The 26307-nt window shown below is 34.3% G+C and overlaps 1 protein-coding gene across 8 annotated transcripts in view; it reads right to left on the bottom strand.

Annotated features, from left to right (window-relative positions):
• gabbr1b (gamma-aminobutyric acid (GABA) B receptor, 1b) overlaps positions 1-26307 on the bottom strand; it is a 227460-nt gene that overhangs the window by 21006 nt on the left and 180147 nt on the right. For 4 of the 8 annotated variants that reach the window (XR_015516832.1, XM_087295827.1, XM_087295831.1 and 1 more), the window contains 5 exons: positions 23054-23204; positions 19189-19321; positions 18437-18553; positions 11093-11200; positions 10879-10972 (listed from right to left, as the gene is read on the bottom strand). Coding sequence is in view for 6 of the 8 variants with exons in the window: in XM_087295827.1 (XP_087151953.1) it covers positions 10879-10972; positions 11093-11200; positions 18437-18553; positions 19189-19321; positions 23054-23204 (603 nt within the window). In the remaining 2 variants the exon portion in view is untranslated. Of the gene's footprint in view, positions 1-10878; positions 10973-11092; positions 11204-18436; positions 18554-19188; positions 19322-23053; positions 23205-26307 lie in introns of all 8 variants that reach the window. The other 4 variants (XR_015516831.1, XM_087295826.1, XM_087295830.1 and 1 more) reach the window with 1 other exon arrangement.

Consider the following 26307-nt stretch of genomic DNA (forward strand, 5'->3'; position numbering starts at 1 on the left):
TTATGGGCTCTATTTTAATGATTAAGTGCATCGTCTAAAGCGCACTGTGCTGGGGCACTTAGGGCATATGGGCATCCACAATTTTTTTTTGTACAATATATTTATTACTTTTTTTATTTGCATATCACAACAGATTACAGAATTACAGAATAAAAATCATGAAGGCACAGCAAACTTTTTACCCCCATTCTCCCTCCCAACAACCCATTCCCCTAAAAAAATAAAATAAAATAAATAAAATAAAAATTTATAAACAAACAAACAAACAAATAAATTTATATATATATATATATATATATATATATATATATATATATATATATATATATATATATATATATATATATATATATATATATATATATATATATATATATATATATATATATAAAGGGGATATGTTTAAATCAGGCAGAGAGTGTTTCCTGTGTCTGTTTAGACCATGATACTCTTGTTGTAGTAGACTGTCAACATTTACATTGTACTTTAGGAAGTTATTAAAAGGTCTCCATATACCTTCATACACATTTTGTTTCTTTGTGACAATGTACATGATCTTTTCCATTGACATATGTGATGCCATTTCTTTAATCCACTTTCCTATTCTAGATTCAGAATGGTAAAAATGGTCAGTGAGGAGCGCATGATATAAAATGGTTGTTGTTGTTCTCTTAATGAGGTGTGTTTAGCTGCAATTTCCATTAAACCAATCAGAGTCTTATCTCCCATTCCCTTTAAGAGTGTGTTGCAGTCAAGCCATGGCAGATTTGTTATTTTCTTTGTAAATGGAAAATCTAAATAAGTCATTAGCAAGGAAACAGATCTACAATTAGCCAATGTCATCCATTATTGCTGCAAACAAGTAGGCGGGCTAATTTTGACACATATATTAACTATTCGTTATAATATGAAGGAGTTTTTTATTTAATTAAAGAAATTTGTGTGCTGCTTTGCATCTTTGTGTGTGTAATGAGCAACATGCTGTGGACCCTCCTATAGGCGCATTTCACTTATTTATTCATTTTCCTTCGGCTTAGTCCCGTTATTTATTAGGGGTTGCCATAGTGGAATTAACTGCCATCTTATCCAGCATATGTTTTACACAGCGGATGCAAACTAGTACTGGAAAACACCCATTCACTCTCACATTCACACACATACACTACAGACAATTTAGCTTAACCAATGCATCTATACTGCATGCCTTTGGAATGTGGGGGAAACCAGAGCACCCGGAGTAAACCCACGCAAACATAAAAAGAACATGCAAACTCCACACAGAAATATCTACTGCCCCAGCCGGGGCTCAAACCAGCAACCTTCTTGCTGTGGCATTTCACTTATGTGCTTTTTCAATAAATAAAAAAAACACTCTGCTATTGATTGTTGGTGCAATACCTCGAAATAGTAATGTGCCCTAACACACTTCCTTGTCAGACCAGATTACCAAGACTCAGGTATATGATAAGGGCCAAAGATTTCTTAACATACATCAGAACTGTGTCCCTTTTTTGTTTGTGCACAGTAATAACCACCACACATAGCAAGAAATCACAGTGAAAAAGGTACAAGCCTTGACATGTTTTGTCAGATCTTGCTTGAAAAAAGAACAAGAAGTCAATAATAAACCAAAAATAAAATCTACAAACTTTGTTGAAAATAAAACCATGATACTGTTACTCAGTTTAATGCCTCCAAATTTAATGATATACACCTTTATGGCATATTTTTTAATAAATATTTACAGGTAACTTAATTTGATGCACATCAGATATGGTTTTCGCTTTTGTTTATATGCAATACTAACCAACTGTGTGGAGCAGGAAATCACATTGAAAAACGTACAAGCCTCAACCCAAAAAACTAATAAGAACTAGCCGATTTTAATTCTTAAATGCTTTACATTAAATATAATTTCAAAATCTCACCACTCACATCTGCCCATTCTAATAACTCCATAAACTCGATTAATGTATGAGCCAATAGCTTAAATTAAAACCCCAGGGATGCTTATAATAAGTGGACCTGGCAACTCTGCACTCTCTGTGAAGCAGCCTGTAAAGCATAAACAAAACACGACACCTCTGTCATCTTTGGTTTAGTTCAAACTGCAAACCAACAAGGGTTCAAAAATACACTACCGAACAAAAAAGTCTTGTTGCCTATCCAAGCTTTAAGAGCAACATATAATAACTTAACTTCAAGTTGATCATTTGGCATCAGAAGCAGCTTATAAAAGATAAAGGTCTTCAGATTACGCTTATTTTACAAGAATGAAATATGATCATGCCTTGATTTTAAATTATTTAATTAGGACAGAAAGGGTGATTTGTTTAGACAAATGTCTTGTCACTTAACAGAAACAATGTACAGTATAGAATATAAAGTCGGTGGAAAAATAATTAATATTATGTATGACTCCATGAGCTTGGAGAACTGCATCTATACATCTTTGCAATGACTCAAATAACTTAATAAAGTCATCTGGAACAGCAAAAAAAGTGTTCTTGCAGAACTTCCAGAGTTCATCAAGATTCATTGGATTCGTTTTCAATGCCTCCTTCTTCATCTTACCCCAGACATGTTCATGTCTGGTGACTGGGCTGGCCAATTCTGGAGCACCTTGACCTTCTTTGCTTTCAGGAACTTTGATCTGGACGCTGAAGTATGAGAAGGAGCGTTATCCTGCTGAAGAATTTGCCCCCTCATGTGGTTTGTAATGTAATGGGCAGCACAAATGTCTTGATACCTCAGGCTATTGATGATACCATCCACTCTGCAGATCTATTGCATGCTCCCATACTGAATATAATTCTAAACCATGAATTTTTCTTCTGCCACTTTTCCAAATGATTAACTAGAAGTCAAGTTATTATTTGTTGGGATCTGGGATCGATGACAAGGCTGGGATCGATGACAAGACTTTTGTCAGGTAGTGTAGTGGATACCAAACACACAAGATAACTGAATGTTATTTTCTATATCCTAAGAAAGTCATGTTTTTTTAAACACACACTTACATTTAAATTCTATTGTCACCCCTGAAACTTCACAGAGTGTGAGCTGCACACATTTTTTACAACATTTCACCAAGCTTCTTTAATTTCTCTTTAGTTTATTACAAATGGCGGTTGCTTGTCCATTATTTATCATCACCTCCTCGTCTGGCCATTAAATCCTCAGTAAACACTGCAGCTGTAATGAAGGTCGCAGACATGGGGGTGTAGATTTAATTTAACTGAGCGCTCGCAAAAAACGGCTCACTTCAAGTTCATTTGGACTTGGATGTGACAAAAAAATGGAGCTATCAGTGTGAGTGAGCTGTTTACTATGTAATTAGTCCATCCCTTTCCACCAGTTTGATGCATTCAGGCCAATGCAAACATGATAGGTGAACATTATCAGGCTGACAGGATAATCAGTCAGCCACAGACACAGCCTGATCTCATGACTTTTGCCTGCATCCAGCCATTCATCCCACACATTCATGACACATCATGCGCTGATAAAAATACTGGTTTAGGATTAACTTTAAATCTGTTTTATTTATAAATTGCTAGCAAACTTTATATATAATTGCAGATAAATCGTACATTGAGTTATATGAATCTTTTATGTAGACAATTTTTATGCAATTTGTTCTTCAATCATCTAGTTTTCAGTTGTTTTCATCTTTTAATACAAAAATATTAAATATCAAATACACCAAAATTTATATCTCAATATTTTTGAAGATTTGGTGAAACTTTTGTTTAAGTACCATTTCTCACTATTATCTAGTGGCTTATTGCCTGCCTATTATTCAGAAAATAACCTAAATACCTAAATCTACCTAAATCTAACTACTACCATAATATCTATTAAATAACAGCGCATTAGGAGTTTATTGCAGGAAATATAATAGATAATTAGGTTTTTAATAGTGAGAAATGTGCATTAAAATAAAGTGTGACTGAACAGATTGTTAATAATAATTAAAAGCTATATTGCTGAGTGTGTTTTTGTGCATGAGTATTAATCATTTATGCACTGCTCAGTTCACAACAGTGACATACATTTAGTTAAATATGCACTACATTGAATTGACTTCTAGATTTATAAATAGATTTATTATTAAAAAATAAATGCACAATTAAATGTATGCAAATTTCATTTTTATGCATCTAACACTTTATTTAAACTACATCCCACAAGGAATCAATAAAGAAAATGATGTTTACTATAAATGTACCATAATGTTGCGCTGCTAGTTTCAATCTTAAATTACAGTGGCTGAGAAGTGCAAAACAACATTACAAAGTGTAAAACACTTCTACGAAGCTCAAGTCAAATGTACATTTTGGAAAACATTTGTACCTATCATAGGACACAGTTACATAAGAAAAATGAAATTACCAAGGACGAAACAAATTTAGATTTTAGAAAAAAAATTAACAAGACGCAAAACACTTTTACCTGTCCCAAAAACAAATTTAAAGTGACAGATTCTTTACGGAAAGGGAATGTACCACACACCGGAAGTGACACGGTGAAAGGCGTTGTTGTCGTTGGTGGTGAGCAGGGTAAATTCGTGTTATGGAGTACATGGCGTAAATAAAGTTTATGGTGACTGAACATAAACTGCAGTCGAGGGATGTTTTGTCCATTTAGTGGCAAACACATGAGCAGCTTAACGCAGTTTTGCTTTACAAGTGGTTGATATTCAGAGTTTCTAAAGGACACAAACCAGACGGAAACACCAGACATACTGCATCAATGTGTTTAATATTTTAACAAGGGCCACTCGTACGCTGTAATCGTGGACATGATATCAACTCTACACTGTGTAAACATCTACTTGAGGACTCTTAAAAGTGAACTGAATGAAGCCGGTGTTACGGTTTAACTGGTGACTGTGTTAACTGGTGCCCCTTTCCAGATGTAAAATATTCAAGTTTGCAGAATCACGTGTGGTACATTCCCTTACCATAAAGAATCTGTCATTGTAAATTTGTTTCGGGAGTGGTATAAGTGTTTTGTGCCTTGTTATTTTGTTTTTCTAAAATGGAAATTTGTTTCATGCTTGGTAAAATCGTTTTTCCTATATAATTGTGTCTAATGATAGGTAAAAATGTTTTCCAAAATGTAAATTTGTCTTGAGCTATGTAAAAGTGTTTCACACTTTGTAATGTTGTTTTGCATTTCCTGGCCACCGTATTAAATACCTCTAAAATGTTAGTTATGCATAGAGTGGAAATATAAATCTATATAATCTAGTTCCAAATGAACAATAATCTATATATAACTGAGAAGTTATATATTTTTGTTTTAAATAATACATTTATATAATCTAGTTTCAGTGATATTGACATTGGGTGATACTTTCAGGCCAAAGAAACTCTTTTGTTGATGAGTTTGTGTGGTCAGTGGCTTGGTAAGTTTTTCATCAACCAATATCTACTTCATTTGAATGCTTTGTTTAGCCATCTCCACCTAGCCACTCCCAGCTCCTAAAAGCACATTATAGATAGGACATCTTTATCTTAATTTTTTTGAAGACGCTGTATGACTGCAGACTAACCAACACATCTCCATAAGGAAACTCTGCTTGTTCAGACTGGGTTCTCATTCATTTATCTATTTTTAACAAAATTTTTTTGGTTTTTTAAATAGCCCGTATGTCCAGTGTTGTGTTTGTATTTATGATTAATTATGTAGCACCATTGTCCTGTGAAATGACAACTCATTCTGTCATTTTAGCTTACTTAACTCACCTGTACCGCATGTCTTTGGACTTGTGGGGGAAACCGGAGCACCCAAAGAAAACCCACGCAATCACAGAGAGAACATGCTAACTCCACACAGAAACACTAACTGACCCAGCCGGGCTCAAACCAGCATCCTTCTTGCTGTAAGGTGATTGTGGTACCCACTGCGCCACCGTGCTGCCCTCAATTAGCTAATTAGATTAAGGGCCCTATCATACACCCGGCGCAGTGTGGCGCAAGACGCGGCGCAGTAGTCTTTTGGTAGTTTCAGCTTGGCGCAAGAGTCGTTTTGAGGCGTTGCGCTACGCTGTTTAAATAGCAAATGCATTAGCGCTCATTTGTGCGCCCATAGGCGTTCTGTTCTAAAAAAGAAGGCGTTCTGAGGCGGACCGCTGTCGCGTCGCTATTTTAAGAAACTATAATAGATTTTTCATTAGACCAAAATTAACCCGGTCTAAACTCCGGCGCAGAGTTGCGCCTCGCTTACGCACTGCTTAATACGCACAAGAGAGCAATAGGTAAATATTTTTACATATGAAAAAAATTAAATATTAAGGATATATATAGGATATAAAAGGAATGGATTTAGGATATAAATATAAAGGATTAAAATATTACAAAACATATTATTTTCTAGCCTACATAAATATGAAAAATCACTGCTTTTATGCCTTCTTCATCTCGGGAGGCTTTTTCAGTTCATTCATAACAATTTGCTTTTGTATAATGTTATTATTATTAGCAGTATTATTTATTATATCCATATTTATATTTGTTTTATTAAAAACAAGCTTAGATTTGCCCACCTGTCAGGTTTAAGACCATATGGGGCATGGTAGGTGTATTTGGAAATAACTCTTGACCACACTTTGTCATTATTGTTCATTTATTCGTTTGCTAGAAATTAGAACTGAATTTAGAAATAATTTTGAAACTAATCTTTGCGCTTAACAAATGAAATTAATTATTTATAGGCTAATTGATGTCTGTGCGTAAAGGTTTCCCTATCCAAGAGCGAAAGTGAAAGTAGATCATTTATCTCTCATTCTCACGCAATAGATGCTCTGTTTAACAGTTTTCTGTTAAAAAACTGTCAACTGTTAACTTTTTGCTTGTGAAATGCAAATTTTTTCCACTTAGACTTACTTTGCGTCCTGTAAATAGCGAATACGCACTTGGCGCGATGCAGCTGACTCTTAAAGGGAATGGGAGATGAGACTCTAATTGGTTTATTCTCAAAACACACCTATAACTCATTAAGAAAATAAGCTCAACCCTTTTAGACCATGCGCCTTGGCGCAAGGCAGATTTCCCGTCCTTAAATTAGCAAAAACGCGTCCTGACACGCCCTGAAAGTGTTTGCGCCCTGCGTTTTGCGCTTTGCGCATGGACCGTCAAATTAGAGCCCTAAAGCCTTATTTCGCCCAAAGTATCTAAAATGTAAGTAAATTACTTTTACAGCCTTAAATTTGAAAACTCAAATGCAACACATTTTAAGACTTTGTAAAGATCCACAGGAAACCTATTGTTTGACCTGTTGTTATTTGTATTTTGAATCTGTGCAATGATTTTCTCATCCAGAAATGGAGGGAAACTGTCTCCAATGTGTCCTTGGACAAAATGCCCTTGAAGTCACCCTACAAATAGTTTACGCTGAAAGGCTGCAATAACAAAGTATTTGTATGACAGGTCTGTTTACAAGCAGCTGTGTTCGTTTCTCAAGGATTCTGCCCGAAGAACACTTTTGAAGGCTCATTTTAATGACCTCAACTGGATAAGCAAGGGCAGTCTTAATTTGTCTCATAAAGGTAGCAATTAATTTGTTTAATTAGTTAAACACTTACAAGAAGGAAACACCTGAGGAGAGAGACTGAAGGTCAAAACCACTGGGGTTCATCCATTAAATCACTTTCACACAGACTTAGGCTTTGATCAGAAAGCAACGCCGTGATAAAGAATAGCAGAATAATGATACACCTGGTGCTAGTGTTAATTATTTGCATTCACTGTCTGCATTGTTTAATGTGATTCATTATATGAATTATGCAAATCAGGTAATGATGCAAACACAACAAAAAAAAATACAACAAATATATTTAATGACCTCAATTTGCACAGTTATTTAGGCCCAATCCCAATTCTATTTTTGTAGCCCTTCCCCTTGGTTCAAAATTTACCCCAAAGAAATAGGACAGCACTACAACACCTGCAAACGTCATCGTGTGTCATCGGGATCTCTTACTTCATATGAGATTAACGATAGCAACTGATGTAATTCCAGTTGTGTTATTTTTTTGGTAGTTATCTTCAGGAAATCACTGAAGGCAACGATATTATGTTATCAGAATAATATAATGTGGCAATAAGATCGTAACTGTACTGTGTATTTACACTGTGGCCATGTTCATCTATGTAAACACATAAATCAACATTTGTGTTATACTGTAAAAAGCTCATTCCCAGTCACTAGACTTTTCTGACAAAGTATTCGAGTGTCATTGAGTGACAGATGTAAAAGTATGTTGTGGGACTACTATATAGGAGTAATTAGGGATTATAGATTATAGATTGTGTTTTTTTTAAAGCATGGTGGTAAAACACGACCGCCATTATGAACAATGTTGGAGGTAACGCGTTATAAGTAACACACGTTACGTAATAATAATACTTTTCTAAAGTAACGAGCAAAGTAACGCATTACTTTTAACAATAAAGTAATATTGTTTGAGTTACTTAAAAAATGTAATGCGAGTTACCGTTTACTTTGCTTAACTAGCTTTTAGAAAATATATTGTGGAATAAAAATGACCTTAGTCTGGTTGCATCACACACTGCTGAGAGAGAACAGAGTCGGCTCGCACTCATCATTATCATCATCAGGTCTCTTTTTCACAGGAGATGAGTCATTGTACTGTTCTACTAATTAAATATCTAAGGATATTGGTTTATTTCGAGTCAGAGGGGGTATCTGGTATGTTAAAAAAGAAGTAATTAAATACTTACTGAAGACACACACCGTTTCACAACAACCAAGTTCAATTTAATTAACTGGTTTGACCGATTCACATAAAATATGCGTTTAAAACAAACGATTCATTCGCAAATAGCCCGTCATCACTTCAGCCGGTCAGAAACCGAAACAATGGCAGGCAGAGACTAACATTTTGCAATAGATTCTTATTATTTTGAACTCATCAAAGAAAACTCTTGACAATTGGAAGAAACACGACATCAGAAAAAAAACTAAAAAACAAAACTGTATATCTGTATCAAATATAACTCATTACTTTCCATAAAAAGGAACTAAGTAATGCAATTAATTACTTTATTAGGGAGTAACCCCACATTGTAATGCACTACTTTCAAAAGTAACTTTTCCCAACACTGGTTATGAATGCATGAAAACTTTTGATTGTTTGTTGTAAAACTTCGTGATAATGAAAAAAACAACAACTAATTTTTTCATCTCCTGACTTCCGTGTGCAGCCATGCTGCCGTTGTAGATGGTGTATTCTGGGAAATTTTCATACCCCTTGGTTTCAAACGTGGTTCTGAAAAATCAGTTTTTTTATTTTTTTAATTATTATTTTTTTTTTATCAAGCCCTTCCCTTTAGCCCTACGCCTTCAAGCTAAAGAGAATTGGCGAAAGGGCAAAGAAGTAGAATTGGGATTAGGCCCTATTGTGTTGTGGTTCATCTCTGAATGTTGAGTTTTCAAACATGCATTATTCATAAAATACCCTGTGTACATTTATTTATAAAATATTTTTCAGACCTAAATAGAACTTACTACATACTTTTAAACGCTGTATTAAATGTTAGAATACTTTAAATTAAATTTACCGTTGAATAACACACTGTACTAAAATGATAACCAAGTACTTTACATGGACAAGCTAGGCGACTCATCAAAATAAATGTACGCCTTTAAAGCATTGCTAAAGATGATTAAAAGATTAAACACCTTAAATTTGGCATTACAAAGTGGAAATTTAAACCACATTTTGTACTTAAAGGGATAGTTCATCCAAAAATGAAACTTTACTCATTATTGACTCACCCTTAAGTAGTTCCAAACCTTTCTATTTTTTGTTTTTCTGCTGAACCTTAAAGAACAAATTTTAAGAAAGCTGGAAATTCAGCAATCCTTGACTTCCATAATAGTGACTATGGAAATAATACTATAGACGTCAATGGCTTTCTTTAGAAAATCTTCCCATGTTCAACAGAATAAAGAATTACAAGTGACAAGTGAATTATGAGTAAATGACATTCATTTTTTGGGAAAACTGTCCCTTTACATTGTGTTTAAAAAACTGAGAAGTACTCTTATGGTAGAATGCCTTTGATTTCATTATTATGATTCGATCTGCACATACAGTTTTTATATACTTAATTAAAACATTCTTGGAGATGTCTGAAGTACACTACAAGTGCGCAATTGGTACGCTTAAGCACACTTGTTTTTCACAGGGGAATCTGTCATATTTCTTCCTCATCAGTAATATACATCATCAGTCCTCTAGCGTGTTCCAGACACCTCAATCGGCTCTTTAAAGAGTCTAAAGTGTGCTTGACTACACTGCGCATCTGGATATACGCTGCTTATAACATATCATTTAATCATCGCTTGATGAATCAGTGCCAGCATGATCACTTGAAAATGTACACAAACATCTCTTTGAAAGAAAATTCTGTTTACTGCCTGCTTTCCACTTCAGTGACTTGATTTGAATATGCCTGAGGAAGCCCTAAGCAGCACAGATAGAGCTGGGCTAAACTAGATTACAGGTGGTTGGTGAATAAAAAGCTGGTTTTTATTCACAGTTTTTTTTCACAGTGGACCACCTTTTTAAATTCCACTACGATGAAATACTGCATTTTTTGCCCTGAAGATCCTGTTTTTGCATTTATAAAATATTACAAGCTTAACACAAATACACCTTTTTTTGGACAAAATATATAATGTTTGGCTTGACAAAGCCAAAAAGATTTTTTTTTTTAACAAGACAAAATTGTCCATGAGGATGCACAAGGTTTCATGTAGAAGAGTGGACTTATTCCATTATTGTGTTTTGCACTTTATCTTGTTCATTAAAAATGTGTTATTTAAAGTCAAAGCAGCTCTTACCAAGCCATGTGTTCATCTTCTCTGAACTGCAGTGCTGCAGCAGAGGCTCGATCAACTCATCCACATCGCCTTTGGGAGCTTCTTTGGTGAACTTCTGCTCAGACCAAAAGAGAAAAGTTCATATTTCGTTCACATACACCTTAAAACTAAAAACAATGAATCCAACTGAAGCACATTTGGAGAAAACACATTCTGAGGGTGCATGCTGCCATACCTCGACTGTGATATGCAAGGGGTCCACGATCTGCCAAATCATAAGAGACAGGATGTCGATTACCAGCAGGACCCCGACGGTGGCGTAGAGCTTCCAGGGCTCCAGGTGCTGCTGGGATATAAAAACACCACCAATCAAGCTTCCACGCAGGACAGTGGAAGAAACAGCTTGTGCGGTGATTCATGACATCATAAGGAGTGAAAGTGCAGAGAGCTCGAAGGGGAAACAATAGACCATTATCAGGATGCCAATTCAATCTGCCACACGGTGGCCGCTTTTTATGGTTTAAGTAAGGAAAGTGTCCTTAATGGATTTCTGCTGAGGCCATAACGCTGTGAGAAAATCAATACTCGTTCTTTTTTTTTCGTAGCGAGGATGGTGTTTGTGAGCAATTAAACATAAAAAGCGTTTATTTAAAGAGCGACATAAAAAGCGTTTATGTTCTCTTATCTCCACTTTTGAGAGCTCATAAACCTCAAACATACCTTCATGACGGCGGGGGATGAAAGAACGCGTACATAGCCAGACGACTGACTCAAGGAATTTTCCAGGTTCAAAACAAGTTAAGCTCTATATATGGCCTGCTATTGATTAACACAGAACTTTGACTCAAGCGTCTGTTTTCACAATGATAAGGAATATACTTGAATTAGCAGAGGCAGATTCTGTGTGGTTTTAAAGGAAAAATGTGATACTTCTATAAAGTTTTAGTGGTAACTAGTGGTAACTCTTTTTTTAGGTGGATGAGCTTCTGGTTTTGTATTATTTGTGTGCGTGGAATGAACAACCGTTTAATTCCAAAAAAATAAAAAATGAGATAACCTTGTGATGGGCGACATGGTGCCGCAGTGAGTAGCAAGATCACCTAACAGCAAGAAAGCTGCTGGTTTGAGTCCCGGCTGGGTCAGTTGGAATTTCTGTGTGGAGTATGCATGTTCTCCCCATGTATTTGCGTGCGTTTCCCCCGAGTTCTCTGGTTTCATTCACAGTCCAAACACAGGTAAATTAAAACAGCTAAATTGGTCTTAGTTTATGTGCGTGAATGCAAGAGTGTATGGGTGTTTCCCAGTGTTGGGTTGCTGCTGGAAGGGCATCCGCTGTGTAAAACATATGCTGGATAAGTTATCGTTTCATTCTGCTGTGGCGACCCCTGATTAATAAAGGGACTAAGCCGAAAAGAAAATGAATCAATAACCTTGTGACATTAAATGTATGTGTAAATTTTGTATACAGAAACAGTTTGGGGATCTATTTTTTTGCATGACCAAGAGTCTGCATTTTAAACATTAAAATAGCTTTACATGGAAAAAAAAAACGTTTATGTCCAATAAGAAGAATAGAGATGCTGCTTGCTGTCATGTGCACTTCGGACATAAAAGGCCAATCCTCTGCAAAAAAAATATATATATAGTAGCAGACATGAACGAGTGGAAGAACAGAGAAAGAAAGGCTTTGAGGGATGCTGGGAAACCATATTTGAATCAAAAAAACGAACAAAAACAACAGAAAGACCCACCGAAAGAGAGCTAAAGAGCATAAAAACAGTTAACCTATCAAAATAAACCACATACCATTTACAATAAAGCTGTATAAATGCACATTTCCCGTCAGTCCTGTGTAAACTACGACAAGCAGAGTTTCTTTGTTTACATATTTATTTATATCGTGAGATGGCAGAGTGCGAGAACAGTTTGAAGTAGCATATGCACAGGTGCGTTTATTTCTAAATAAACAACAATATTTAGCTTTGATGTATGTCTGCATTTTATGTATTTTTGATGTTGTATTTATTTATTGTTTATTGTTAATAATTGACTGTTATTGACTCTATTGTAACAAGGTCAATGTATTGTACATTGTTCATATTACTTGAAATGGTCAGTTTTAACCTGATGTTTCTGGTACTGTATTAAAACTAAGATAAAGGAGGAATCCGATCATTAGTGGTTTAAAGTGATATGATTAATTAGAGTTATACTGTTATTCCACACTAACTGGACATATACCCTTCTTCCACATTTGAGAAATATAAATCATAATAACTTTTGATTTTAATGGCACTGAAAAATGTTATCTCTTTGGAATTGAGAAGCTTTTGTTGTCTATCTTCAGGTTAAATAAAAAATGTACAATATAATGTTCCCAGTCCAAAAAAATTAAATAAATAAATAAATAAATATCTTATTGCTTAAAATGTTAAAATATAGACTTATACAGTTCTTCATCTAAAGACCTCATTTTATATACTGCACATTTAACATACGTTATCATACTGCACGAAAGCTGTATAGGGGCTTAGTGCTGAAAAATGTTTAATGTCAAACAGCAGATAAAAAAATATAAAATATAAAATTGCTTAGTGAAAATGTTCATCAAGGTTGCATTTAGTTGATCAAATATATAGTAAGAATGTAATAATAAAGTATTATTATAATTTTAAAGACTTTTTCATTTTAGTATATTTTAAAATTAAAATTAGGGTTTCTGCAGGTTTCTTCAAGTCAAATTTAAGATTTTTAAACACTCTTTAAGACCATCATGAATGAAAATTTAGACTTATACAGGGCTAAACATTAAAGATTTTTTCTAATGGGCCAAATACTTCTGTAAATAGTTTTTGTATTAATGAAAGATCATTAAAAAGGAATGTGTTGCTTTAGTTTTCTTTCCCAGATTAGGGAATTTAATTAGGAGAATTTGCAGTAAAAATGTCCAACAGTTGTTGTAAATTGTCTTTCTTTGTTAAAAAAAACAAAAAAACAAAAAAAACTTAAATAGATAAAAAGAAATTTTTAAAATGGATTATTGGTGATTGGGTGTCAGCTCGATGGGGTAGCTTTACATAGCATTTACCTGGACATAGGAAAATCATTACCTGTTTAAAATTATTTAAGATCTACAACCCAATATATCAGTGAATTTAAGACTTTTTAAGGCCTTAAATTATTATTAGGTTTTTTAATTTAAGACATTTTAAGACTTACTATAACTTTTTCAGACACCCTGTAAAATGCAGGACTTCAGTCAGTTTTGTTCAACAATTCTCCAGAAACCTTTGAGAAATCTATTGTTATCAAAGCTGTGCTGCTTAATAGTTTTGTGATTTCTGAACACTGTTAAAATTTTTTTTTTATTACGATTCTGGTGATGACCAAAGTATAAAAAAAATAAAATTAAATAACATTCTTTTTTTTTTTTTTAATCAATTTAGTGCATCCTTGCTGAATAAATACATTAATTATATAAACTTGGAAAAATTGTGTGTAATTAATCTCAAGGCTAATTTTCCTTATAGGTTTTTATTGTTTTAGTTCTGAGATCATCTGAGGAACTTGACTTGTGTCAAACCTGAAACAGTCCTTTAACAAATTGCATAAACAGAATAAAACACATTTTTATAGTTTTTGCAGTGGATACCTTTTATGATTTCCTCACACAATGAAATACCCATAACAGACTTCTCCTTTTTTCTTCTTAAAATAGAATGTTTGTCCCAAATCTTTCTTTCCATTTTATGGTCTGCAGAAATCCTGAACCTATTCTTTATTCCAATTCCTCCCTTTAATATTCCTGACAATGACTCTGAAAATGCCACTTCAAACAAACTTACTGACACTTATTTTGTTGGTTAAAAAATGGAGAATTCTCAACAGTGATGCACCAGTCAAAGAAGCAGATTTGAAAATGACAAAGCTGTCAATTCAATGCCTTACTGCACATCATAGATTGTTTCTCAGTCTTTGAATCCTTTCTTTGTGTAAATGCGAAGAGCTCCAGAGTGGCACATGACAAGCTCTTCTCCACTAGCACACAGACGCTCATGAATACTCAATAAAAGGCATTGTGTGTTTATCCTGAAAATACCTTTATTCTCCATCTTTATCTCATTCTCTGACTCTTTTTTTAGTTATTATGATTGCTTTAGTATGACTGCAAACATGACGCCTACACTGAACAAATGTTTTTCTAAATTGTTGTTTCCAGTAAATATATCTAAACATCCTAAAATGTCATTGAAGGCGAATGAAGATTTTATTTAGAGATGTTTTTCAAGCTTAAATCAAACAATGTAAGGTTTATGCATATTTATCAATAAACAGTTAATAATAAAATAAATATAAAATTTACTCTAAACAACTAAATCTTTTTATGTGATTCATTGTTCAAGAAACTGCTCAACATTTGTCAGGATTCTATGATTAAGCAGCATTTATATAATAGAAATGTAATATAAATTCTCTTTGTTTTACAATGTTACAAAAACAATCATATGTAAAAATGTCATTCTTACAGACACTAAAGTATATATTATATTATATTTACTGTTTATTTTATAATTAGCTAATTATATATGATACATTAATTATAATTTATAAATTAATGATAAATTGCAAAATATCTTGCTTATTTTTAAAACCCAAAATTGTGTTTCATTAGATATTGCTGAATGCATTGTGAACAATGAACATTAGTATTTGTATTAATTAACATTACCTAAAATGAATCAATCTTACATAACTAGGATGATATTTGTGAGCCAATACATAAATATACTAATATTCATGTTTTAGTATATTTCACGGTAACACTTTACAATAACATTACATGAATAATGATGTATTAATATGTAAACTAAATATTAATTCATTCATTTTCTTTTCAGCTTAGTCCCTTTATTATTCTGGGGTCGCCACAGCGGAAGGAACCGCCAACTTATCCAGTACGTTTTACAGAGCGGATACCCTTCCAGCTGCAACCCATAACTGGGAATCATCCATACACACTCATTCACACATACACCATGGACAATTTTAGCGTACCCAATTCACCTATAGCACATGTCTTTGAACTTGTGGGAGACACCGGAGCACCCGGAGGAAACCCACGCGAACATGCGGACAACACACAGAAACACCAACTGAACCAGGCTCAAACCAGTGACCTTATTACTGTGAGGTGATCGTGCTACCCACAGCGCCACCAAGCAGCCCGTAAACTAAACATTACTTTATAGTGACATCATGACGAATTAAAACATTAACTAATCATGAACTAACTTTACAACATGAGTCATGTGTTTATGTGTGAATAACAGCTATAGCTTAATTACTTGCTAGTTCATTTAGTTAATTAATGTATTAATCAACATTTAAGCTTTAGCTAAATGTAACCAACATGAACTCATGAGGTGTTAATTATGCCATGACTTTACTTGGAGGTGCAGATCACCATTAACTCATCGATAACCTCTCATGAACCTCATGTTGATGTTGACAGAATACTTTTCTCTTGTTATTCAGAGTAAACACAATAGACAGACATGCACATTAGACAGACATGTTAACGATGACGGGCCCTTCTAAGTAGTTATGATATAATTATTTATTAACACATCAGGAGATCATGATGGTTAAGCATAAACTAATGTGGAAATTAATATATTCATTAGCAAACAAACCTGTACTAATAAGTAATTAAGGTAGTCGTTATTCACAAATGAACTCATGTGACTCATGTTGTAGTTAAAGTGAGTTCATGATTAAAGGATTAGAGTATGATTTAACTCTTTAAATAATGTTTACACTGTAAAACATTCACACAATTCATTCATGTGGTCCCAACACAAATTGATTAAGTTAACTTAACACTTTTATGTGGATTGAACATAAAAAATGAAGTTGTCCCAATAAAATTGTTACCTATTTGATGAAAGTGTTAGCTATTTCACTAAATAATACTTGAACTATGCTGCTTTGAACAGGTTTTGTCCGGTGTGAAAGGGTGTCTTGATGGAGTGACTGCTGGCTCATGTGACTCCACTGAGGCTTTGAATGGGTCTGTATGATAAATGTGCTGTTTAAAGATGCTCAAGGACAACGGCAGGGCCATCTCTACCAGATCACACAGAGATGGTGACCAAAAACTACAGAGCCAGTGGAAGTGAGATGCAGATCTGAAGACGATAACCGAGAGAACAACAAGATATATTCTTTATGAAGATAAATAATTCCACTATGATGTACTGATCGTTCCAGAAGCGCGATGAAAGACCTTGACAAGACAAGTCAGCCGAATAAATTCCTATGAGGCTTTAAAAGGACAGATAGTTTGTCTTGAAACACCTCCAGTTAACCCCAGAGCAGTGGGATTTAAGGCAACATTTATACGACAACGATGTACTAAAAATTGATTTTTTTTGTTAAGTAAAAAAAACAAAACAAAAAAGCAAACTGACTAAAACTGCTGTGTCATCTAGGCTATTCATTTGCAATGGCACTTTGTAAAGAAAAACTATACACATGCTTTGTTTTACAAAATGTTGAACAATTAAAAAAAGCATCAAGGTTTTACATGACATGGCATAAATTGTGCTTTTGTAGTTTACATGATGACAATAACAATATAGGTTTTAAAACTTTGAAACCAGATCTCCCAAGATGTCAGTGCTGAGTAAAAGAATGAACGAAAAATATTTTTTGTCCAGTTTTACATTTTATTATTTATTAAATAATAATTAATTAGGTAAATTATTCATTCGTTCATTTTCCTTGGACCTAGTCCCTTATTTATTAGGGGTAGCCACAATGAAATGAACCACCAACTATTCCAGCATATATGATTTACTGTTGATGATATGAACTGACAATGTTTATCTCAGGTACATCTCATGTGCTTTACTAAGTTTTAAATGCTAATAATGTGAGTTTGAATGCCATTTTACATGACATTTATTGCCATACTACTGAAAGCATCAGCAGATAGTTCACCTAAGATCTTGAAATGAAAATCAACCTTAAAATTATTTCAGTGCAAATCAACACATATCAGTGATGTAGCATGAACATTTAATAATGTTAAAGAGGTTTATTATGTATTAGTAAGATTATAAATATTAAATACAAGTTAAAAAGGTATTCACTTTTAGTTCATATATTAAGGTTTTAGTTATGATACTCTAAAAATCATTCCACATAAATCTGCAGATTTTTTACCAAACTTCTGCGCAGAAATAGCAAAAAATGTCTGCAGATTCCGTCTGGCCCAAGTCAATAGTGAAGAACGCACTTCACTCCTGCGTTATTTGATTTTGGTGTGTTAATCTTATAAACAGAATAGCTCAAAAGACCTTAATCTGCACTTGTTGAGCAATTGCATTATCACAATTTAACACAATTATTCAACGAGTGCAGATTATGATCTTTTGAGTTTTTTTTTTTATGATCTTTTGAGTCATTTAAACGTACAGATAAAACGCAAAAAAAAAAAAAAAAGTCAAGTTTTTGGCTGAAAATGTCATTGAAACACCATCTGTTTACTAACATAACCCTGCATCCCCCCACTCACCTTTCTCTTGTCTTTTTTCTCATCCTTCTTTGTGAACACAGTGTGAACCCACCAGATCTTCGTAAACATACTTCCATAAGCCAAACTGAAGCCTAGTCCAAGCAGCCACAAACGAAACTAAAAGAACACCAACAAAAACAATATTTAAACAAAAACAGTATTAAAACAATAAAATAACTCTAATTCAACAAAATAAAATAAATAAATCAGCATTTAACTTTAAAAGATGATAAAACTAGTATGTATCAATATTAAAATTGCATGAGAACCTATTTATTATTTATTGGTTAATTATTTATTGGATGTCAGACTGAAACATTACTTAAACATAAGTTGGTTCAATAAAAAAACCACATATCAATCAATACTAATCAATAAATAAAAGCAGCAAAACCTGCACATTCTGATCTCCAGCCATTGCTAAGATGCTGTTATTGAAGTAAAGTGCAAATTAAATTAGGCCTGACGGCTAGCCTGTGACCCATGAGTAAGTGTAAGCAAAGAGGGCAAATACAGTATATAGATGTCTAAAAGCAAGTGGGCCAAACAAATGTGTTTAATATTTAAAGGCCGGAAAAGGGTGAAAAACGTTCACGGAAAACTAAATAATTCATATTTTTGTGATGCGAGAAACCTTGACTATCATTATCACTGGACTCCAGGGGAAAATAAAATATAGAAAAAAATATATGTGGCTCCTTAAAGGGATAGTCCACACAAAACTAAATGACTCAGAACTCCTGTATGCTCACCTGACAGACCACAGGAAACTGAGAGTTCCGTACATGCAGCCCATCAATTCCCAGAGGAAATACAGCAGCTAGAGCCATCATGCAGCCCACTGCGGTCATGTTGTTTAGGTAGGGCTGCGAGTTTTGAATGTACCTTCAACACAGACATATATTATTACTACAAAACAAAGATGCTTGCACAGACAGGTATGTTTAAGAGCAGGTCCACACATTTGCTGTGAATTTTGAACATCATTCCTGTGCATAGGCATTTTGTAAGAATCCAAAATGGTAAAAAAAAAAAAAAAAAAGCCAAAATTTCTGGGTTTCCATCACCATTTGTTAATACACATTTAAAAGTATCATATGAGAAACTAGAGATGGAAATGGCAATTTTCGAATAAAAATTGCTTAATTAGGCCTGTCACTATGTCTATTTTTGTGATATTTGGCACCAAAATAGAATACAATAAACTATATTATTGTAATTTTAAGATCATTTTATGCCACTGTACCATGATATAATGCCAGAATAACAATATAATATCATCAAAATGCAAGTACACTCTTTTAAAGAACACATAATATTCTATTGTTAACATTATTTATTTTAATTATAGTCAATTGAACAATTCAATAATTAGGTATTGGAATCAGAATGTGAAAACGTATATCCTAAATAAAGAATAATTCATGTTAACAAAGAAGTGAAAATACAAAAAGTAACAGAGACTGTAGCGTTATCTGGTACCAGATTATTTATTTTCAGTTGTAAAACACCCACATTAAAATATAATAGTAATACACTATACTAGTATACATTTCTATTCTAGTAATTTATGGTAAATACTATAGTGTTTTTAACCATACCGACACTGACACCTCCAATAGAGATAGAGATGTTGCACAATCAGCTAAAATGTTGCTGGAATTGTTTATGTATAGGTGATATACAGTTGAAGTCAGAATTATTAGCCCCCTTTGAATTTTTATTTCTTTTTTAATATTTCCCAAATTATGTTTAACAGAGCAACGACATTTTCACAGTATGTCTGATAATATTTTTTCACCTGGAAAAAATATTATTTGTTTTATTTCATCTAGAATAAAAGCCGTTTACATTTTTTAAACACCATTTTAAGGACAAAATTATTAGCCCCTTTAGTCTATTTTTGTTTTCGATAGTCTACAGAACAAACCATCGTTATACAATAACTTGCTTAATTATACTAACCTGCCTAGTTAACCTAATCAACCTAGTTAAGCCTTTAAATGTCACTTTAGGCTGTATAGAAGTGTCTAAAAAATATCTTGGTAAATAGTATTTACTGTCATCATGGCAAAGATAAAATAAATCAGTTATTAGAAATGAGTTATTAAAACTATTATGTTTAGAAATGTGTTGAAAAAACCTCTCTGTTAAACAGAAATTGAGGCAAAAAATAAACAGGAGGCTAATAATTCAGGGGGGCTAATAATTTTGACTTCAACTTTATATATTACATCACCAAAACATGATTAAGTGATAAGTTGATTTTGAATATAGTGACAGGCCTAGGCTTATTTCACAAAAAAACTTGTTGGCTTGTATGTGAAAAATGTGAGATGAAAACACACCTAAATAAACTTTGACGTAGCGAACAATACACCTACATGACCAATCAGCTGTCTCCATTATGCTTGCTTTGTTAACTGCTGGTTACTAGGTTACCAATACTACAGTCATCCACTCAAAAGTCCCTTTTACACATACAGACCTTTCCGGAAAATTACCGGCAATTTTCCAGAAAGGTCTGTATGTGTGAACAGCCCTTTTTTGAAAATACCGGTAAATTCGTTCTGGCTATTTTCCGGAAAGAGAAGTTGTAACATTACCGGTAATTTGCTGGAATGTTGCGGTGTGTGAACGCATACGAAAGATTGCCGGAAAGAGCGCGTGCACGTCTAGAACGTGCTGACGTGAGACGTCTGCTTAAGCCAATCAGAACAGTCAGACGCACGCCCGCGTGGTTTATGAGAATAAAAGTCTTTGAATATTTTTCCAGACACATTTAGCTGCTAGAAATCAGTCAGATAACGTTTATATTTTCATCTTAATGCCAACTGTGTAAATAACTATCGATAAGATGCTTATGATAAGCCGTTGTTTGTTTACCTTCAAGCTTTTATGTGTGCCCGTGAAACAGCCTGTGAGCGACAGCACACACACATATCATGTACATCTCGACATGCGAAAGTGTTTCTCTATATGTTTTCATCGAAGTTGTTCACAATACTGATCCATCCACAGAGTTTGTGATGTATAAATGTTTACAAATATAAGCCCAGTCGTTTAGAGGTCATTTCTGGTTAATGTTGTCAGAATTTACCCGTATTTTAAAATGGATGTGTGAATGCTCTTAAAGACTAGAATATGCAAGACATGTCACTTGTATAGTTTTGAATAGGGAAAAGCATAACAGTCAATATGACAAATGATACCCGCCTACTAGTACAGGAGCCAATCATTGATCGCTATAGACTGACGATTCTCCAGGGAAAAGCTTGGACCAGACCAATGCTTTTACGACAGTTTTATGAATCTCAGCGAATACTTGCTTCACAGACATAAAAAATATATTCAAATAAAGCTTGAAATATGTGCTTTTAAATCAACCAAGAGCACTTGAAAACATTTATTTGGTTTTGTAATCTGTAGGAAATGAACGCGAGGAACAGTCCGTCCTGTCAAACGCACATCACATGACAGCAACTACTCAAACGTTCACACACTTGTAAACAAAGAGTCATTTCTGGAGGAGATTCGCCATCAAAACCAAGCACAATCAGATGAAGTATTATCCATAGGATGATAATGTGTAGAACGGCCATAAATGAGGTTGGTTTCGTGATTTCGTTCCCTTTGACTGTGCATCCGCATTAGCTTGGGTAACCTGAAAATATGCCTATTTTGTTTGATTCAGATGTTTAGAAACGAAACTTATGTGACAGTTGTTGTTTCACTTTATTGGTGATTCCAAATATGTAATGTAATCGTAAGCTTGGCAAACAGTTTTGAAGAATTTGTTGTTTTCCCATTCAGACAGAATGCCCGAGCTTATTGCCCGAGAGGTGTTTTAAAGATGGCTGCTGATTAAAATTATTTGACGTAAACTTTAATAAAGGGACTAATATTATCCACTCTAGAAACCTAATATAAACAAACCTAATTCACATCAGGGTTTTTTCTCCTGTTTTGCAAATTTTGTTTCACGTTAAGTTGGAAACCCAGCTTATGTGTTCTCCAGAAAATTATTAAGTGAAAACTTTGTTTAGTGACAGTGCAATAGTTTAATGTAGTATAGAATTATTATTTTATATATGCACCATAATAATACACATAATATGGTGTGTCAAGGTACTTTTATATTTTTATTAGTAAATTCAGAGTTGATTAATTTAATCTCGCAAAGTGGAATAGTACTTAACCTTCTTCATATTTTAAATCACAAAAAGAAACATAGATAATAGCTGTAACACATTTAACCACATGCTTGACAAGATTTGTGAGTGGTTGGGGTATTTGCTTAAGCTGTCTGCTGTGAAAATTTAGTATCAACACAATAAAAGACTAAAAACACAAACAGTATTCTAAATCTGCCTGTGGAGTTTGAATAAGCTCATAACAATTTTGCTATTCTTAATGCATTAGCCTTTCATTTTTAAACCCAGCTTGTTTGTGAGCACACATAATGCATGAATGTATGAAAGTGACCTTTAAAAACACCAGTTAATTATATGCACATAGCATGCAATCCTCTGAGCTGAACTCACATGCGGGTATGCAATATAAACACACACGCTTACGAGCAGCAAGAGACAAATGGACATTCACAGCTAAGCATACCTGACATTGCTGTTGTAGATGTTAAAGGTGAGGCAAACAATCCCCATTAAAATGCCCAAGCCAGCGAAAACAGACACAGAGACGAAGAGTTTCTGTGACAGATATCTGAACTTCTGAATCACCACTGTCTGATCAGCAGGTGGGCCAGAACCTGGAGAGAGAAATGAGGCTTTTTATAATAAAATTGTTTTGAAATAAGCTGAAAACAGATTTGTGTATTTAGTCTTTCTACTGAGCAGATGCAAAACAAAAAAGACCAGAGAGAAAGAGGGAAATCTGCACCTCATAGATGAGAATGAATGTAAAATATTATACATATTTTTGTACGTATTTGTTTACTAAGCTAAGAAGAACTAAAATCCAAACAGAAGACTGAATTAAAGCTACAAACAAAGCCAGACAAAAATAAAAAAATAAATAAAAGGAAAACTAAATACAAAAAAAAAAAAACACACAAAAGCAACATTTTTTCCAAAACAAAATATCTGGTTTTACTATTTTCTTTTTATTTAGAAGAAACTTAAAAAATGCTTAAAAGTAAATAATATTATCTTTTTGTGGGTCTGCAACTTTATGTCAAAAATGTGTGTTCGTTTAAATATGAGAGAAAGCAAGAGAAACACATTTGGTGCTTTCCATACAGAGTTAAATGTCAAATCTGGCAAAAACATGGAATTATTTAGTCATTTGTACCCTGTTGTTAAATATATTTATTTACTTGCTCAGTGCCTTTGCAGGAAAACTACTTGAGAGTTTTACATGTTGAAATCCAACACAGGGTCATTATTTCTGGAGATTCCAAAATACGTCCCAGGAGGTATGTTTTTTTTGCAGTTTTTGTTTTTGCAAACCCACCAGAGGTTGCTGTGTATGATTTTCAGATTTCAAATTTCTCTCGCGAGTGCCATTTGCGCCTGCTGTTCTCACGTAAATCCACCAGAGGATGCTGACGACTGACTGACCGACTGAAATACCCCACCCACACCCTTCCCTAAACCCAACCAATAGTGTTTTCAAAATCAATGATTGACCAAATCACCCACTTTACTAAAACTAACCTACAGTGTGTTTAAAAGCAATTCAGAAAAAGAAAAGCCCTCGTAGCTGCCTCATTTTGATGTTTTTAGATCCTACCACATTCTCCCCCTTGTTATTTACTTGTTTATTTTTATTTTGCCTTTTGTTTTACCTGCTTTCTGGAACCGTTCATTGCCAGACTTGAACCCCGTTGACTTGATCAACTACTCTTAGCATCTCAAGTCCGCTAACGTACATGGCGAGCTACTGTGTAAACATAACAGCGGAAAAGCCGTTCATACAGGTAATCAGTCAGCTTATAAAACAAACTTAAGCATACATAGCTCTGGCTACAGCATTTTTGCTCTCCAGAAATGTAAATGGGGGTATGAGCCTGTGTTGTTAAAATCATAATTTTGATTTCCTGTGATCATACACGAAAAACATGTTTCATGTGGTTCACATATTTTAAAACCAATGTGGTGCATGTGGTTTTCGCATAAGGGTGTTTATCGGACTGTAAAAACTGTAAAGTAAGGTGACTGAGAGAGCTTAACGTGCATCAATTTAAAAAAACACGTGCAATAAAACAATTAATAAAAGGCGCAGCATTTTCTTTCAAAGCAAACAATTTACGAAAATGCTGCATTTTCTCACAACACAATAAGAATGAAACGGAAATGTTTAAGGGGACCCAAAAATGTGATGGATGCCGCAGTGCCGTGACTATTGCTGCATCCCAATTTGCATACTATCCATCCTAAATAGTATTCGAAAATAGGATTAGTATGTCCCAAATCATAGTATGTTGAAATGAGTATGCCAAATGTTCCCGGATGGTTTACTATTTCCGGTAAAAAACTCGAAGTGTACATTACCCACAATACATTGCGCATTGGGCATGAATTTGTTTAGAACTACAAGCTCGGGTAAAAAGTGTAAACAAACTACAAACTTGGCAAACGCACAAGACCAACCGTAAAGTACAAAGGCTTCGGTAAAGTTGCTTGCATGACTGTTAATCGATATCTAGCTAACTGAAACATGTTTAAACCCCGTTTTCATGTTATATTTAATCAGCAACAACAATACTGAACTCAAGATATGTTCGGACACAAAATATCCTGCTGCTGCTTCTCTAGTAAGGTAGGTAATTGAATATGAAAGAAATGTGGATGATGTGTCGGGATGATTGACAGGAGACGTAACTAAGCAACATAACAATCTGTTAATGAGAAAGTAGTATGTCCCAAAGCTTGCACACTCGTCACCAAAAAAGTTAATACTTTTAGGGTGTAGTACTGTATAAGTATGTGAATTGGGATGCAGCATTTTGCTCAGTGAAGTTGTAGGTGATCTTTAAAAAGGTGAGTTTTTTTGTTTGTTTCTTTTAATATCCCGATTCCGAAGTCTTTAGTCTTTAATAGCCCTAATAACCATAACCTAGCCGGGTCCATCACGTTATAGGGTCCTCCTCAAACAATTCCGTTGTGTTGTGAGTAAATGCAGCACATTTTCGTAAAATGTTTGTGTTGTGAGAAAATGCTGCTGGTTTTATTAATTGTTTGCAATGTGTGAAAATGAAGTGCATTTGTTAAAAATGTGTATGCGTTGAGACGATTTGCATGTGTGCTGTCAAACTGATGTAGATCTTTTCTCAACTCACTGGCGTTTTTTGTAATTGCATGTGTCTTATTAAATTGCAGCATGTTAAGCTCTCTCGGCCACCATAGTAAAGACCGTTGAAATTGCTGCAATTCAAAGTCAAAACATGCCCGTATTGTCTGAACCCCTGACAAAATTCATGAATCAACCAGAATCAAGCTTTCCCCAGCCCTTAGTACATTACTTATTTAATTTGTTATTTACTTAGAATTCATGCAATAATCATGTTTATTTATTATTTCAATTTAATATTCAAAAATGAAACAATTGAGCAAAATCAAAAAGAGGAAAGCAGCTCCAAGCTGCCGTTTTCTGAGCCAAATGAGTCATTTTACCTCCCTCTCTGCCTCTCGTTCTCTCTGATAAACTGGCTGCATTTCAGAGTCTGCAGAGAAACGATAGCTATCGAATTTCACCTCGCTGCCATTTGACTAAAGCTTTCTCCCCCTCTGGTCTCTGCGAAGCGATACCATCTCAGACTGTTTCATTCCCTCCAGATGGGTAATCGGCCAGCCAATTGGCGACAACAAAGGACAACAGGGTGCATTGTGGTCATCTTCAATCGATGGGTG

The sequence above is a fragment of the Danio rerio genome, chromosome 19 (assembly GCF_052040795.2).
Source record: "Danio rerio strain M-AB ecotype USA chromosome 19, GRCz13ab, whole genome shotgun sequence".
Taxonomy (NCBI): domain Eukaryota; kingdom Metazoa; phylum Chordata; class Actinopteri; order Cypriniformes; family Danionidae; genus Danio; species Danio rerio.